This window comes from Corvus hawaiiensis, chromosome 24, assembly GCF_020740725.1.
Source record: "Corvus hawaiiensis isolate bCorHaw1 chromosome 24, bCorHaw1.pri.cur, whole genome shotgun sequence".
NCBI lineage: Eukaryota > Metazoa > Chordata > Aves > Passeriformes > Corvidae > Corvus > Corvus hawaiiensis.
Genome location: NC_063236.1, coordinates 5,530,992 through 5,548,134, shown reverse-complemented (window position 1 = coordinate 5,548,134; position 17,143 = coordinate 5,530,992). Strand labels below are relative to the sequence as shown.

The following is a 17,143-nucleotide window of genomic DNA, read 5'->3' as shown; positions in this document are numbered from 1 at the left end:
GCTCTGCCTCGGGCTGACTCAGAGGCTTTTTCTCATGAATCTTGTCTCTCTGTCACTCACTCAGCCCATATATCATTGGGACTACCAACCAGCCTGTGAAGATGACCCCAAACCACGGCCTCCATCTCAGCTTCAGGTAGAAATTGTACATCCCTGGGGATCATCCTTGTGGCTTTGTGGGGGACAGAAGCCATCACTTGCACCTGGGCATTTCTGTGGTCGCATCCTATGAGTGGGGACCCTGATTAGGACTGAGCCCCAGGCCTGTCCCTGCCATCCTAGAAGGACCTGATATTCCCCAGCCTCAGGCAAATTCAGGGTGGGGATGTGAGGAGGACCCCGAGAGTGTTGGGGAGCAGGGTAGCTTGTGTGGATACCCAGCCCTGACCACCGGAGTCCTTCCCTCAGGATGCTGACCTTCTCCAACAACGTGGAGCCAGCCAATGGCTTCCTGGTGCGCTACCTGCGGCGAAAGCTGCTGGAGTCGGACACGGACATCAACGCCAACAAGGAGGAGCTGCTGCGGGTGCTGGACTGGGTGCCCAAGCTCTGGTACCATTTGCACACCTTTCTGGAAAAACACAGCACATCCGACTTCCTCATCGGTACGGCCTTGCCTCACCTTCTTCCTCTGCACTGGGGGGAGCTCCGGGGACTGGGACCAAACCCTCCCCGAGGAGCTCGGGGGGCTGACGTGTTCCCTGTGTCTCCCAGTCCCACAAACCACAGCTGGTGGGTGATGCACACAAGCGGTGCTCTTCCCTGGGTGGTCTGTTCCTTCGGGAGCTGTCACTAGGGTGTCAGCCAAGGCTGCCAGTCCTCCCAGCACCCTTCCTTGGGCATGGAGGAGCTGTGTTTTCCCAGGTGGATCCCCCATGCCTCACCAGGCTTCTGGTGGATAGATTGAACTTGGCAGCCCCCTTCCTTGCCTGGGAGATGCTGTCTGCCCGTTGTGCAGGCAGATGGTGCCTAGACACTGTTCCCAAGGGCATCCTGCCAGCCAGGTGTGCCTGCCTCAGTGCTGTGAGCCACAGGCCCAGTGACTGCAGGAGGGGGACCCAGCTGCCATTTCCACTGTCTGCCTTCCCCCCACAGGGCCCTGCTTCTTTCTGTCCTGCCCCATTGGAATTGAGGATTTCCGGACCTGGTTCATCGACCTGTGGAACAACTCCATCATCCCTTACCTACAGGAGGGGGCGAAAGATGGGCTCAAGGTAGTGCCTGCTGCTGGCACCTGGGAACACAAACCAGTGCGGGGACACACTGATACAGCTGTCATGAGTCAGGGGGAGAGGGGAGGCACTGGGATTGTGGCTGCAGGTGACATCTCTGTCGATCCCTGCCCTGTGGCTGTTGTGGGACACAGCACTGTCTTGGGGGGCTTGGGGTGCCACATCGCTGGCTCCGGCATGTACTGAGGGGGTGGCTGCCACTTGTTCCCTGCCACAGGTCCATGGGCAGAAGGCAGCCTGGGAGGACCCCGTGGAGTGGGTGCGGGACACCCTGCCCTGGCCGTCAGCGCAGCAGGACCAGTCCAAGCTGTACCACCTGCCCCCGCCCACCATTGGGCCCCACAGTGCCGTGTCCCCCCCTGAGGAGCGCAGCGTGAAGGACACGACACCCAGCTCCCTGGACTCGGACCCACTGGTATGCTGGGCAGCCGGAGGGGCTGGGAAGAGCTGAGGCAGAGCAGGGCTGAGCTTTGCTTTCTCAGTTAATTCTCAGTGTAAAAAGCCTGATTTGGGGATGCAGAAACACTTTGTGCTCCTGGGAGGAGAGGCGGGTGCAGGGTGGTGGCACTGGCAAGTGGGCTGCACACCAGGACACACGGTGACGTGCCAGTGGAAGGGCAGGACATGGCATTCCACGAGGCATTGTGTCCACATGCAGAGCCACAGGCAGGCACGCGTGTGCTCATACGTGTCCTGGTGTGTCACCTGGAGAGGCTGCTGGCTGCCGCAGGTGATGCCAGCTGATGCTGCTTTGGCACACCGAGTCTTGAGCATTCCAGCTGTGCCCGAGGCCAGGTCCTGGCACAAGGGAGGGATTTTGCAGCGTCTCTGGGATTTGCTCTACCCGCTAAGGAGCTTCCCAGCAAGGCTGGTTTGGGAGGGCAAGGAGGGCCAAGTGGCCTCCCCAGTCACCTGCGGGCCTCCTGTCCCCGTCAGGCTCCTGCCATGCTCCTGTCCCCACAGATGGCCATGCTGCTCAAGCTCCAGGAAGCCGCCAACTACATTGAGTCTCCAGACCGTGAGACCATGGTGGACCCCGACCTGCAGTCGACTCTGTGAGGCCCGGATGTGCCAGCCCAGGTGGAGGGGAGCTGCTGCTGGGCTGCTCTCCTTTTCCTTTGGCATCCAGGAGCGTGGGGCTGGTGAGCAAGCGGAGATGAGAGGAGAGGAGACGAGCGGGGCTCTGGCGTGTCCTGGTGGAGCCTGGGGAAACTCAGCTCATCTGTGAAAGAGCACGAGTTGCTATCTCCCCTCCCGACCCTGGGGGAATCCTGGTTTCTCTTCTTGGTTTTTTCTGTCTCTATTACAAACTCTTGGGCTTTGGGACCAGGGCGACCGCTGAGGCCGAGCCCCCGCTCCCGGGAGCTGCAGGAAGGCCCCTGCGTGGGGCAGGGACCCCGCGGGAGCCACCTGGGCCGAAGCTGGGGGCACAGGAGGAGCCCGGGCTGCAGGATGAGCACATGAGCATGAGAGGCTCCAGCTCCCTCTGCACCCACTGGGCAAAGCCGAGAGAGCCTCCACTGTGGAGCTTCCGCCTCGTGCCGGCCGAGGGCAGCATGGCTCTCGCTGCTCTCTCTGCGTTCCCGTTCCACCTGCACGGCAGCCGCTGTGACCAGGACAGCCCAAAAACCCTACTTTGGTTATTTTATTTTGTTTCCCGCCTCCCCTTTTCCTTAGGCCGAGTCCAGACTTTGCTTTGGTCCCTTTTTTTGTTCTGGTTCTTCGCTCTCCTGGCCTGGAGCCTGTGGCCTGGTGCCTACTGCTTCCCTGGCAGCAGCGCCCTTCCCCTTTGGTTTCTTTTGCAGCTGTTGGTTTCACCACTCAAAACACCTCTGTCACAGAACTGGTGCTCACTGGACGATCTCCAGTCCCTGAACCCACCTCCTGGGGCTGCACAGGTTGGCTGAGGTGGGACTTGGAGGCCAGTGTGGAGGCAGGTGGCAGCAGGAGGCTCCCAGAGCAGCCCCTCACATGGCAACTCCCCCCTCCTCAAAGGCACAGGGCATCGGGACAATGTCTCCCACCAGGCTGGAATGCCACAGGGGCATCCCCTCCCTGAGGTACTGGGGCGTGGGGAGGCTGCTGCTGCTGCCTCATCCCTGGGCAGCCAGGTGCCATCCCTGTCCCCTTGGTGGAGGGGGGCACGACCAGCCTCCCATCCCCTTGGTGCTGCCAGGCCTGGGGCTGTGGGTCAATGAGCCTAGGGTTGCTCCCCATGCCACCTGCTCCCCCTGGCCCTGTGCCTTCCTGCAGCCTGGCAGGGTCTGTGTTGGTGCTCTGGGGGCACCTGGGGCTGCCTTGTGTCCTCCTGGCCTTATCCCGCATTGTCAAAAGGCCAGATTCCATGGAGAGGGTCAGCCCCGGTGCTGCCGTGGTGCCTTAATCCCTGGCCATGCGGGAAGGGGGCACATGGGGCTTGGGATAATGCTGTCATGGCCTGCTCCAGCTCCAGTGTCCTCTGTCCCCAAAGCCGGCTTGGCTGGGATGGAATGAAGGTGCTGGCACTATCCAAGCTGGGACTGCTGCCTGCAGCACCCTCGCTGGCCTGTCCCCAGCCATGGCTGCAGGGTGCCCTGCAGGTCCACACCCCCGCCCTGTGCCTGCCTGGGCTCTGGGGACCCCTGCTCAGCTCAGCTCAGCTGGCCTCCAACTCAGCCCCCACATTCATCCGGGGCCCTGGAGAGACATATGAGGAGAGGTGACCCCAGGGCCAGATCAACTGAGCCCACCCTGTCCCCAAACTCTGCCAGGCTGGGGACTGGGCTGCTTCAGCCCCCTGTGCTGCAGCTGGTGTGGCCTTCAGGGACCCCTCACACCCCTCTGGAATGGGCATCTCCCGCGGTGCCCTCGGAGGCCGCCGCCCCCTCTGCCCTCGGTGCTCTTGGCCGGTGTGTCCTGCCTTGCCGCCCCATGGTGCTCACTTCTCCCACTTCTCTGTCTGTCCGACAGCCTCCCGCTGCCGCCGGGGCCGGCCAGCCCGGCCCCTTCCCATGGGGATCTCCCGGGATCTCCTCCCCACGCTGGCTTGGGCGTTAGGGCTTTCTGTTTGCCTTCTCTTGTGTTGCCGCCGTCGAGGACTCGCTGTACATAGATCCGTCGTGGAACGCCCTGTGTGGGTTGGGGGGGCCCGGCCCTGCGCCTTGTCCCTGGGTTTGGGTTTTTTTTGTACTCTGTGATGACTGTGCTGTGCTGACTTATTTTCTGATTGTATGAGACTCCGGCCTAGCAGCCACTCGAGGTCGGCAGTGGGGACCCAGCTGTCCCCTCCAGCCCCTCACACCCTCCTTGGGATTCTGGTGCCCAGGGTGGGAAAGGACTGATGCACCTTTGGGGGCTGCCCTGTGCCCAGGTGCCCTGAGGAGTCCCATGGGAGGAGGGGCAGCCTTGTCTGGGCTTTCTTTTCTGACACTCCCAGGGAGCTACTCAAACCTGGACCAAACCGTAGCTGTCGCCCACTGCTGAGCAGCCCCTGGCCTGTGTCCTGCAGGTTTGTCCTGTCCCTCCCCAGATCGGGGCTGCCCCTCAGCCCATCACCCCGGCCCCAGCAGCTGGAGGCGAGTGGCAGGTCGGGGTGTGATCCAGGAGGAATCTCCGAGGGACGGAGAAGGGCCATGCCAGCAGGTGGCCCTGGGATGGGCAGGGTGGGGGGCTTGGCTGGGGTTACCTGGCCAGAGGGGCCAGATCCTGATGGATTCCTTCTGGCTTACACCAAGCACCTCATGTCCCCGAGCCTGGCAGCTGTCGGGGCCAGCCCCTGACTCTGGGCTGAGCCCCTCTGTCCCCAGGGAAAGGGTCCAAGGATTGCACTAACTCACCCTCCTGCCACCTCCAAGGGTGCCCACCACCCCCAAAGGTGCCTGTTGTCCCCAAAGGTGCTTGCTGCCTCCAAAGGTACCCGTCACCCCCCAAGGGTATCTGCCACCTCCAGAGGTGCCAGTTGCCCCCAAAGGTGCCCATGGTCCCTGGGAGCCCCCCTGAGGGGCTGGAGGTGGGCGATGCCAGCGCCTCACCCTCCTGCCCCCTTGAGCTGCTGCTGCCCGGTGGCCTGAACCTTACAATTTTAGCTTTTTTCTATTAAACACAAACAACCTTTTTTTAATTAAATAAAAGATGAAATGGACAAATTCCTGTTCTAGATTATCTGTGTAATTGACTGGGTTTTGTGTTTCTTAACTGCATGGTATTCCTGCCGAGGGGTTTTATAGCACTTTTTAAATTTCTCTTTAAAATTTTGGTCCAGATTTCTACTGCTCTCGCCTGTCTGTTTTTGCTTTTTCCTTGCACCCTCCACGTTTGTAAACTCGCTCCATTTTATACCTGATGTTGAGACCCAGCCCCACGTTGTACATAGCTGCGGGAACAATCATAGGGAACAAACAAACACCATCTGGACTCTTTCCACGATTAGTTGTTTTTACTTCAAAGAAATTTTGAAAGAAACATAAAAGGAAGCCAGGAAAAGGCTTGAGGATATTCTGAAAAGACAGAAACAAATCCAGCCCTGCACCAAGTCAGCTCCTGCTGCCCACACTGCCCGCACCAACTGGCATGTCTCTTCTCAGTCGTCTGTCTAACACCATTGGATTCAATAAAGTGATCTCCTGTACTGTCGGCTCCTGGTCCTGTGTCTGTGGCTCTGTTCCTGTGTGGCAGAGGGGAGGGCAGCTGTACCACCACACATCATAGGATCATGGAATGGTTTGGGTTGGACGGGACCTTAAAGCTCATCTCAGTGGAAGGGACACCTTCCACTGTCCCAGGTTGCTCCAAGCCCCTGGCCTTGAACATTTCCAGGGATGGGGTGGCCACAGCTTTTATGGGCACCCTGTGCCAGAGCCTCACCTCCATCACAGCCAAAAATTCTTCCCAATATCCCATCTATCCCTGCCCTCTGGCATGGGAAGCCATTCCGTGTGTCCTGTCCCTCCAGGCCTTTGTCCAAAGTCCCTCTCCAGCTCTCCTGGAGCCCTTTTAGGAACTGGAGGGGGCTCTTAGTTCTCCCCAGGGCCTTCTCCTCTCCAGCTGAACATCCGCCATCTCTCCTAGCCTGTCTCCAGAGCAGAGGGGCTCCAGCCCTCAAAACATCTACCCCTGTCCTTGGCCTTCCTGCAAAATCTGGGAAGGGAGCCTTCACAGAAGCACTGCTGGGTTGAAATCTTAGCTGTTTTGCAGGATGCTGGGAGCAGTTTTAGGGATTGGGGACCCCCCTCTCCCAAGGTCACACTCCTCTAAAGTCTGGGGTGGGCAGAAATGCTCCTGATTTGGAATCTTGGCAGTCCGGGACATGGAAAGCAGGAGGTCCCTTTCCTGGGGCAGGAGAGACAGGTCCTACCTGAGGTGAGCAGGGGGGGAGGAGGGCTCGGGGTGGATGGGCATTCCCAGGGCCACTTTTGCCTCACCAGGTCTGATCTGATGTCCCACTTGAAAGGACATGATGGTGACAGATGCCACATCAGCACAGGGGGACAGAGGTGGGACAGTGTCCCTCTTGCAGGGACAGTTGCTCTGCCCTGCAGCAGAGCAAGGCTGGAGGCTGAAGCAGGCGGGGAGAGCCCGGTCTTCCCGCAGCCTCTCCAAATCTCTTTTCCCCTCCGGAGAGCGATGCTGGAGCGGGGACAGATGCTTCAGGAGCCGTTAATTAGTGACGGGATGGTGATGAGCTGTAAGAGGCTGCAGTGGCGGATCCGGGGCCAGGAGAGGGCTCTTCCCATCGGCTCCCGCTCCTCCCGCAGGGCGAGTTCACACGAGTTCCTTACGTTGGGTGCGGTCCCGAACGCGGAGAGTGGGACCGGTTTCGGCCCCTCGTCCGCAGAGATGTGCCCTGTGCGTGCACCCCAACCTGTGCTGACTCCGAGCCCTGTGCAGGCAGGAGGGGAGGCAGGGGAGCAGCAGGAGGGTCCCACGCATCGTGACTACGGGAATCGCCACGGCGCAGAGCCAGAGAGCCAGAACAATCGGTCCGAGCCACGGGTGGGGGGGATGCAGAAAGACTAGACGGGAATGATGCTGACGCTTCAATTCCAGACAGACTCCTCCGTTTGGAAACACTCAGCCGCCTTTTCCAAGGGTGATGGGCAGGGGAGGGTCCCTTCGGTTCGGGCAACCAGCATCCCTGGGTGCTGTAGTGGGGATGTGGCCCCCAAGCAGGTCCCTTCCCCTGCCCGCAGTGTCTGGAGGGAGCTCGTGCCTGTCTCTGTGTGTCGGGGGCTGGTGCAAGGCTGGGAGGGGGTTTTGCTGCAACAAACCTGGGGTGTGCAGAGATTTTGGGTGATGCAGCTCCCAGCTGGGCTGGGACCTCGGGGTCCCCTCCGTGCTCCAGGCACCACCTCTCCAGAATGTCTCTGGCTGGAGGGGCTGGAGCAGCCGGTCACCTCCCGGTGTAGTTCAGATGTTCTGGCTGCGACACTGGGATAAGGGGCTGATGGAATGGAGGTGGGGGACCCTCAGCCGGGGTGGTTTGGGGTGAACCCACAGGGTCCCTGTCCCCGGCTCATGTATGGGGAGTAAGGAGTATCGAAGGGCTCCCTTTCCCACTGGAGACTCCGTTGATGGGAAGGGGATCCCACAGCAAGGGCAAAAGAGTCCCCCCTCTGCCCTCCGCTCCCCACCCGGTCTCCTCACTTGAATCCCATCAGCTTTTTCCTGATATTTTTGCTCTAAACCCAAAGCTGGGCTCCCAGGAGCCCTCTGGACCACGGTGAAGGTGCCCCCACCACAACTGACTCCAGCGCCTCTCTCCTGTGTCCGCAGCAGGTCCCTGTGGTGGTGGTGGCGGCAGTGGTGGGTGACTGGCGGGTGGTGATCTGGGCAAGGTCACTGGTGAGAAGGGACCAGTGTGCGTGACCAGTGCGAGGTGATTGGTGTGAAGTGTTTGGTGCTGGTGCCCGGTATTAGTGCGCGTATGAGGTGCCTGACGGCAGTCCCTGGTGTCAGTGCCAGGTGCCAGTGCTCCGTGTGAGGTGACCCCGATGCGGGGTGCCTGTGCCCGCTGCCCGTGCTCGGTGCCGATGTGAAGTGCCCGGTCTGAGGTGAGCCCGATGGGAGTTTCCCGGTGCCCGGTGCCCCGTGGGAGGCGACCCCATGGGGTGCCCGGTGCCAGGTATGACTTGGCCCGATGGGGTGCCCGGTGCCGATTCTCGGACGCCCGCGGCGGTGCCGCCCCTACGCGAGCCCCGGTGCGCGCCCCCGGGGGGGCCGGGCGGGGCCGAGGTGCGCGGGCGGGGCCGCGGGCGGGGCCTCTCGGTGGCGGGCGGAGCCTCGCGGAGCCGCCGCACGCGAGCCCGGAGGGGCCGGGGCTGCCGCAGCGCCGCGCAGGTCCCGCCGCCCGCCCCGCACCGACCGCACCGACCGCTCCCCTGCCCGCCCGCCCCGCACCGACCGCTGCTCTCCCCGCCCGCTCCGGCCGCACGGACAGCACCGCTCCCGCCCCGCCGCCCCGGCCGGTAAGTGCCCGCCCGCACTCCCGCCGAACTTTCCCCCGGTGCCGCAGCGGCGCGGGCTCTGCGGGACGGGGCCTCCCGAGCTCTCGCCGAGCCCGTCCCGGCGCCGCCGCCCGAGGTGCGATCGTTTCCCCGTGGGGTGGGATGGAGTACTCGCCGCGGGCACCGGGTAGTGCACCTCGCCGTGTCCCGGTGCCGGGAGCGGGGCAGGGACCTGCGCTTTTCCCGGGAACCCATCCCGGGACACGGATCCCGGAGCTGCCGAAAGCCCGGAGGCTGCCCGTGGGGGGCTGCGCCCAGAAGGCGGCTGGGGACGGAGCCTGGAGGGATGGAGAGGGGGGCGGCCAGTGGTGCAGGAGGCTGCGGAACTGGCGGGGAGCACTCAGAGACGTGGGGACCCCCCCGAAGGCGTGGGAACCCCTGGGGATGCGGGGCCACCCCGGGGATGCCGCGCGGTGCCGCCGGGTCAAAGGTGCCCTCTGGGCTCTGCGGGATGCTCCAGCTCCTCATCCCTGCGGATGCCCGACAATGGGTGCCCTTGGGGTGCCGGCCCCGGGGAGTGCCGGGGGCGCGGGGCTGTTCCCGCAGCATTGCGGGGAACCCACCCTGGTGCTGGGAGCCCGTGGGAGCGGCGTGGTCCCAGCGTGGGCAGCCACAAGCCCCGCTGCACTGACGGCTTCTTCATAGCGGCCTGGCCAGGAGCCAGCTCCAGACAGACCCTTCGTCTGGATTGCCTGCCGTGGCTACACCAAGCTCCGGGATCCTCCAGCCCTCCCTACGCTGACTGGGTGCCGTCGGGGTGCAGCCGTGGAGAGGGGTTCAGTCCAGCGCCGGGGATGTCACACTGGGGTGCCGCAGCCCTTGCTGTGCCCAGCACATCGCTGCTCCCCTCAGCCTAGTTTTAAAGAGTGATCCCAAAGGAGCTCTGCAAATTGCGCAGGGGACGGGCAGCGTTGCAAGGTGACTGTGGCACAGGGAGGGGGGGACACAAGCCTGTGTCACCCATTGCTTCGTGGTCTCCAACTGTATCAGTGCCTCTGTGTTTCTCTCTGCACGGGCGCTCCTTGGCGCAGCGCTCTTCTGTCCTCTGAGTGAGAGTGGCCGGGGTGCTGCGGGGTGTCACCCACTGCAGAGTGTCCGACGGCACAGCCTCCTGCGCTGTGGAGCTGCAGGGCGCTGCTGGACTCCCCGCCTGCTCCTCTGCTGCAGCAAAACTTCAGTCCTGAGCGCAGGCTGGCTGGTACGCGAGGTGCTGCTGCAGCGGTGTTACTCCTGCACGCACCGAGCGGCAGCGCAGCCGCCGGCAGGAGTCTCCAGCCTGCTGCATTATTCCTCGCTAGCACAGTGCCTCGGCCGCACGCTGCCGAGGGCTGCCGGACCCCCGGGGCACCTCCGGGGCATCCCCCGGGCTCTGTGCCCTTGATGCCCGTGGGTGCTTTTGACCACAGGGTTTTGGTGGGAGGAAGTGTGGCTTGCGGTGGTCTGCGTGAGGGGCACTGTGAGGCATCGGGGGGAGGTGATGCACCCAAGGTCATTGAGGCCAGCAGTGGCAGTGGGACGTCACCTGTGCTGCTCGAGAACTGCACAACCCAGCAAAGCACCCCAGTGCCCCCAAACCCAGGCGCCTCTCGGAGTGATGCCCTGTCTCCTCCTTGCTCATGGGTGTAGTGCAGGAATGGGTCTGACCTTGCCCGATCCCCTGGCACCTTGCCCGGCCTCCCGTGGTGAGCACCGCTGCCCCGCTTGCCGGGAGCCAGCCTGAAGCCCCGGTGCCCCCGATTCTGCAGGGCGAGGACACGTCCCTCGCTGCCTGTGAGGCCGCCGATGGCAGCGCGGTGAGCCAGCGCCGGCTGTGCTGCATTGCTGCCGGCCGCCCTGGCTCTGCACCCCGCTGCCCACAGCGCCCGCGGTGCCAGGGGAGGGAGAACACACAAATACAGTCATACAGACCCTTACACATGTACATGGATATTTATTATAAATGTGGTTGGGGAGGGGGTTTCCAAACAGCCGCTGTGGCACAGCTGTGGCATTTGCTGCTGGCTGCTCCCGTGGGAGCTGCCTCCTGCTCCATAAGCCCCAGGCATGGTCACTGGGCTAGAGCTAGAGGCCACTGAAGTGAGCCGGGACTCCCGCTCACCCCGCAGGTCCTTCCTCCTGTTCACCATGGTTTTGGCAAAGTCCCAGCTCTGGGAGCCAGATGACTGCGGCTCCTCATTATGACTGGAGTTTCTCCTTCCCCAGGCTGCGCAGAGAGCTGCGAGCTGGCAGCCGTGATGTCCTCCAGCAGGATCAATGCCCAGTGTACAGATGGGACCCAGTGCCCACTGGTTTTAAGATCCTCTAGTTTTTAATTCCCTACTCCCGGCAGTGCAGCTCGGCACTGTGCCCGGCCATGCTCCTCCTCAGCCTGGTGGCCACCAGCGCCTTCCCGGTGCTGGTTGTCTGGAGCCGCCGGTAAGCGCAAAAACGCTTTTGCCCTTGGCTGTGGTTGGCCTTTCCCTCCTGGATGAACACCCGGCTCTTCCCCGGCTCGTGCCCTCAGCTCAGCTCCTGTGTGAGCCTGCGTTCCCCAAAGTGCTCTTTGATTATTAGCCCTAATAATTGTGTTATCGCATTGACTGAACTGTTTCAGATGCCAAAGCTAATTTCGCTCTTCATGCCTTCCTTCATCAGTAATGGGATTTTGATAACATCACGCATCCAAAAGTATTGGATAAACTTGGCATAATTCCCCATTTATTAATTAAACCGTAAATTAGGCAGTGTGCGTCTGGAATCCGAATGCCCCAAACTGGTGTGATCCTGCAGCTGGGGATGGTGCTGGCCCGTTCCTGTCAGCCCTGGGGTGTGGGATCCTGCTGTCTCCTGCTGAGTTTGGGGGCTGCCACATCCCAGTGGAACCACCTGCTCCATTGCTTCCTGCGTGCTGGAAGTTGTGATGTTTCATCAGCTCTGGTGTTTGGAGAAGGAATCGTGGTGTCCCCGGATTCAGCTGCTGGTCAGCAGTCAGAGTCTGGCAGAGCTCCCTGTCCCCCTGGAGTGGCTCTGCTGGTGCTGGTGCTTTGAGGGGGGTGACTGCAGCCAGCTCTGGCAGCACATGTGGCAGTGCTGGGCCGGGCCGAATTCCTGCCATCTGGACCCACATCCCACTCTCCCTCACAGGCAGTTGTCTGACTGTTGCACCAAACCCATCCCCACCGGCTGTTGGGTGTCTGTGGCCCCGCTGGCCTGGAAGGGACTTCTGGCACTGACGGGGTGTCCTTCTCCTTGTGCATCTTAAGGAAAGCTGGTGTGTTTTAATTAATCCGGGGTGTTTCATGCTCCCCAGCTTTTCCCAGCCCTGCAGGGTGCAGCAGATGTGGACTCTGGGCCTGTGCATCCCTGTGGATGGGGGGAGACCAGGAGCAAAGCGCGTGCTTGTGGCACGAGGTGTAGGTGGGTGCTGTGGGATGTGATGGGGTAGTCCAAGCCCTGAGTCTGCACTGAGCTGGCAGTGGCCTGGGGGTACTGCCCTGCTGCCAGGGGCCTGGGGAGCTGCTCTGGGGCCAGGCTGAAGCCGTGGGGATTGGGAGTGTCTGTGAGCAGCACGATACCTGAGATAATGCCTGTGTGCCAGGGCGGTTTGGGATCAGCAGAGCTGATCTGGCAGCTGACATTCTGGCAGTGCTGCCATGGGATGAGGCATCCCTGACCCCTGTGAGCCTCATGTGGTGCCTCACACCGGAGGGATTCCACCAAAACACCATGGAGGTGGGATCAGCCTCCAAACTGCTCAGCATTGTCCCAGGGAGATGCCTCCTACCTTCCCTGCAGGACACAGGGTGTCCCCAGGGACATGCTGGGACTGAGGGATGCTGGGACTGGGGAACCCCAAGTGGCACCACAGCTCCCACCGGCCTCGAGCAGACGATTCAAGGAAGAAAACCACCCCAAATTGCAGTGCCATGTGTGGATTTACAAGCACGTGGACTCCCTGTGGGCTCTGCTGCTGTCTTGCTCTGTTCCCAGGGGAGTCCCAGGGTTTTCTCCTGGAACTGAGGCCTGGCAAAGCTGGGTTAGTGCCTGGGGTGAAGGTGCTGGCTTGTGCCCCCACTGCCCATGCAGCATCCTGGCACCACTGCCAGCGGCCTGGCACAGCCACTGCCCGGTGCCGCAGTGTGTGGCTGTGCCAGCTCAGGCACTGCTCTGTGCCACCAGAGAGCCCAGCAGAGACCTCCTGGTGGGGTGGGCCTGGCCATGGGGGGACCCTCAGAAGGGATGGTGACTACCAACACCAGTTCAGGAACCAGGGTGCTTTGCATCTGGGCTCTTCAGGTTTTTCCTTCTCCAGGATGCACCGGTGGAGCAGCTCCTCTGTGCAGCTCTGAGAGTGTGTGCTGCTGTGCTTGTGCCGACAAAACAGTTGGAGTCACATAGGGATACAGTTCAGAGGGGCTGGGCAGGGCCAGAGGACCCCCTGTGCTGTGCAGGAGCTGTGCCCATCACCCCAGCTGCGCTCCCAGCTCTGCCGATGACATTTCTCCATCTGCACAAGGTTCATTCGTGGAAGTCAGTCCTGTGTCCTGGCCTTGGTGGGGCTTTGTGCCACAACAAAATCCCCTGGGCTGCTGTGGTGCTGTGTCCTTGCTGATCCCATCATTGTGCTTCCTCCATTCCCTTTCTCACCCCAAATGCCACAAGCCGGATGGCCCTGGGGACACAGAGCTCTACTCTGCCTCTGGGGTCTCCGTGCCTTGGAGCTGGGCAAGCAGCACCAGCACTGCTCCCACAGGGAGCCAGTCCTGGGGGACTGAGCCCAGGCTGGCAGGGAGGAGGGGGGTGCTGGGGGATGAGCATTGCTGGGGGCACCCCAGGGCTGGGAGATGGTTTCCTGGATTCTCACACCAGCCCATCACGGCCTCGTGCTTGGCTGGGAGCTGTGGAGATCTCCCTGGAGCCTCCCCTTGGAAATGGCCCCTCGCAGCTTGTGTCTGCTTGTTCGGCCTGTCCGCTGAGCTGGGCAGCAGCACAGGGAGTGCTCTCCCTGCTCCCGTCTGCGATCGATCTGCCGCGGCTCGGCTCGCTCCTGAAGCCACTCCTGGCTCTTCCCCAGGAGCTGACCTGGCTCCTTTTCTCTCCTCCCATGCCGATCTGGAGCCATCACTGTGGCACAGGGCCATGGCCGGGACTGCCGGCAGTGTGGCTGTGGTGCCAGCAGTGTGATGGCCACCTGGGAGGGCAGAACTTGGAACTCTGAGCCGTGTGGTGGCTTCAAAGTGCCAGGGCAGCTCAGCCCGTCACCATCTGGTGCCCTATTTAGCTGCTCTCATGTTGCCTTTGGAGCAAGACACGGCTGCTGCGGCATCACGGTGCCGGGGAGCAGGCTGGGCTCTGGCAGCACCTGGAACCTACTTTTTGGGAGGCTTCTTTGGCCATTCATGGCTCTGTGTGCCAAGGGTGGACTGCCTGTGCTGCCTGGGCTTGGGGTGAGCCTGGTGGTTTGCTGTGGCAGTGGCCAGTGCCATGTGGGATATTGCATATGCTCTGCTGTCCTTGGCAACAGCTGTGTCCCCTCAGCTCAGGAGACTGTGGTCTCCAGCATCCCCAGCTGCCTTTTCTACCCGTGCCATGGTAGCACATGGCATGAGCCAAAACCCTCTGGCTGCAGTGCTGGTGGTGAGTGGTGCCTGCAGCCCCTGCAGCATTCCTGTGGGATGCCTCCGGCAGAGAGCAGTGCAGCAGTGATGGGAGACGGTGAGAAGCAGAGAGGGGGACACGGTGCTCACCAGTCCCTTTGCTGTTGGCACCCAAGTTCCAGGTGGCAGTGGCTGTGGCAGCACCTGCCCCGGCTCCTGCGGGAGCCCTGGCATCAGCCCCAGCTCAGCTCCCTCCTGCCCTTCCTTCCTGGGGCAGCTGCAAAGCCAGAGCCAGGGCCTGATCGCTCTAGAAAAAGTGGGCTTTGAGGGATCAGCACCTCTGGGTGCCAGGCAGGGCTCTGAGTGCCCAGCGGTGGGTCCTCCTCTCCTCTGATGTGGGCGCTGGCCTCGCGGGCTGTCACTGCCCTCGTCCCCCATTTCACCTCGGTGCTGTTCTGATTTTAGAGGCAAAGGCACAGAAAACCCCTGAGCTGCTGCCCTGGGTGCCCTGGCACTGGTGGGTGCCAGCAGTGGTCCCCACGCAGGGAGGTGTCCCTGGGTAGGGACAAACCTGCCATCTCCCTGAGTCGCAATGCTTTGGGGGGCCCCTGCCATTATGAGAGGCACCCCAGTACATGGTGGGTGTTGGCTGGGGTGATGCTTTGCAGGAGGAGATGCACAGGAGCGAGCAGGGCAGGGTGGGATCATCCCTTCCCCACACTGACCTTTAGGTGTCCATTCAGTGGGAGACTTCTGGCAGCAGGAGCCGATGGTTTGGCTTGGGAACACCAGAAACCATCAGTCTGGACCCCAAATGACGGACAAAGGCTGCCTCAAGGCTGCATTCACTGTTAGACCTCGCTTGGTTTTGCTGTAAGGCAAATCCTCTCTCATAGGCAGCACTGGCTGTGAAACCACCATCAGTTTTTAATTTTTTTATTTTACAAGCTCTCCCTCGTGAGGCAGGGGCTGAGTCTCCTTCCGTGAGGCCGGGGGCTCCATGATGAGGAGCCCAGATTCCAGCGTGTGGGGCAGCGAGGCAGGAGCTCATCCCGAGCTGTGCAGTGTGGTGCCCTCCTCGAATTACTCATCCCTGGGGAAGAGCCTGCGGCTGGGGCTGCTGAACCCCAGCAGGTCGTTATTTTTAATTAGCTGAGCCGCGTGCTGGTGGGTGATGAGGCTTTGAGCGGAGTGTGCTGTGGTGGGGAGGGGGGTGCTGGCCAGCTCTGGTGCCATCTGGAGATGCTGCTGGAGCCTGCAGGATGGGGAGCAGTGCTGGGGGTCCCAGTGAGGTCTGGTGGCTGTCACTGGCCCACTCTGAGCTGGAGGAATGCTGAGCTTTCAGCCCTGCTCAGGGATTTCCTCTCTCAGGGTGCTGCTTCCCATGCTGTGCCTCAGTTTTCCTTGGATGGTGGGGATGTCTGGCCAGCAGCACCTGCTCATAATGGGTTTGGGGGCAGGAAAATGTGTCCCTGCAAGGGTGATGTCTCAGCAGCTCAGGTCCTGTGATGCCCCTTGCTACTGGAGTGTCCTCACCCCATCACACCCCTTACCTGTGCTGTAGGAATACCCTCCCCTGAAAATCGTGGAGCTGGGGGAGCAGGGACTCTCCTTGCCCTCAGCACAGTGAACCAGGGTGGGAGTGTGGGGGGATCCCAGGGAAAGAGCTCCCCAAGCCCTGGGAGCTGCTCCACCATCCTGGCTGCTGAGGGTCTGGTCTGGCACCGCTGATGCAGCTGCTGTGGTGTCGTGCTGGGGCTGGGGAAGGAGAACAGGGATGAGATTCAGGGGTTTGCTGGGCTGTTGCAGAGCCCCTTTGCACCAGGGTCCTGCAGCATCTCCCCACCCAGCACCCCCTCCCCTCCCTCTTCCCTGATCCTTTGGTCTCATGCCTTCACACATCCCTTGCCAGGAATTCTCTGGTAATTAAATGACCATTAGAAGCCAAGTCATGTTTTTGCCTTAATTAAGAGTCTCCTGTCTCACCGCTGTGAGCTGGAACTCCGGCCCGGCGTGTCCCTTCCGTGTCCCGCTCCGGACGCGATGGGAGCGCTGGGGAGCCAGGACCCCGTGAAAGGCCGGAGGGATGCCCAGGCACTGTGCCAGGGAGAGATGGGAGCTCCCCCTCCAGCTCTTGTGCTTCTGACCCCAGAAGCAAAACACCTGCTGGCATCAGGATCCCGGTGGGGCACTGCCAAGTGTCTCAGCTGTGCTCCGGAGTCTCTGCTTGCCCCCGGGCTGCGCTGCAGGATCTTGCGGGCTCTGTAGTGCCCAGGCTTCCCGCTGGCACTGGGGTGGGAGAGGTCTTGCCTTGAAACTGGCTTGGGATTTTCATTTGTGGTCATCCAAGGACAAGCCCTGGCACACAGCAGCACAGTTTTGGGGTCAGCTCCTCCAGCTGATGTTCATGGAAGTCTGGGGGGTGCCCACATCTCTGTCCCAGCAGGACAGCTCAGACCTGGCTTTGCCATCCCGTAAAGGAGCAATAACTCATTGCCCTGGGCCCATGGTGGCAGCCACCCTTCGTTAGCTCATGAGCCTCCCGCAGATCAGGATATCCATGGGACACTTCATCACTCCGGGCTGGGGGGGCCGTGGTTGGCCCCCCCTGTACCCCCCTGCCCATGCCCAGCCCATGCTCGGCCAGTGCCGGCTGCTGCTAATTGCTGCTTCAGCCTCATTAATCTTCATTTGTTGCTGCTCCTGCTCTCCATCATCCCCGCGGCCTTCACCTTCCTGGAGAGGAGAGGTTTCTTCAGCCCCTGCAGAGGAGCAGGGGGGTTTCCAGCAGCTGGATTCCCCAAAAGGCCTCACCCTGATGGTGGGGACTGAGCTCCCTGAGTGCTGCCGTGTC

The 17,143-nt window shown here is 61.7% G+C and overlaps 2 protein-coding genes across 8 annotated transcripts in view; both read left to right on the top strand.

The window, feature by feature from the left end:
- NAV1 (neuron navigator 1) overlaps positions 1–5,843 on the top strand; it is a 74,397-nt gene extending 68,554 nt beyond the window's left edge. For all 7 annotated transcript variants that reach the window (XM_048327789.1, XM_048327786.1, XM_048327784.1 and 4 more), the window contains 5 exons: positions 65–136; positions 409–605; positions 1,096–1,214; positions 1,450–1,647; positions 2,196–5,843. In XM_048327789.1, the coding sequence (XP_048183746.1) occupies positions 65–136; positions 409–605; positions 1,096–1,214; positions 1,450–1,647; positions 2,196–2,291 (682 nt within the window). In that variant the 3' untranslated portion in view covers positions 2,292–5,843. The remainder of the gene's footprint in view (positions 1–64; positions 137–408; positions 606–1,095; positions 1,215–1,449; positions 1,648–2,195) is intronic.
- Positions 5,844–8,605: 2,762 nt separating this feature from the next.
- SYT2 (synaptotagmin 2) overlaps positions 8,606–17,143 on the top strand; it is a 23,236-nt gene continuing 14,698 nt past the window's right edge. The window contains exon 1 of the mRNA XM_048328224.1: positions 8,606–8,674. The gene's annotated coding sequence lies outside the window, so the exon portion shown is untranslated. The remainder of the gene's footprint in view (positions 8,675–17,143) is intronic.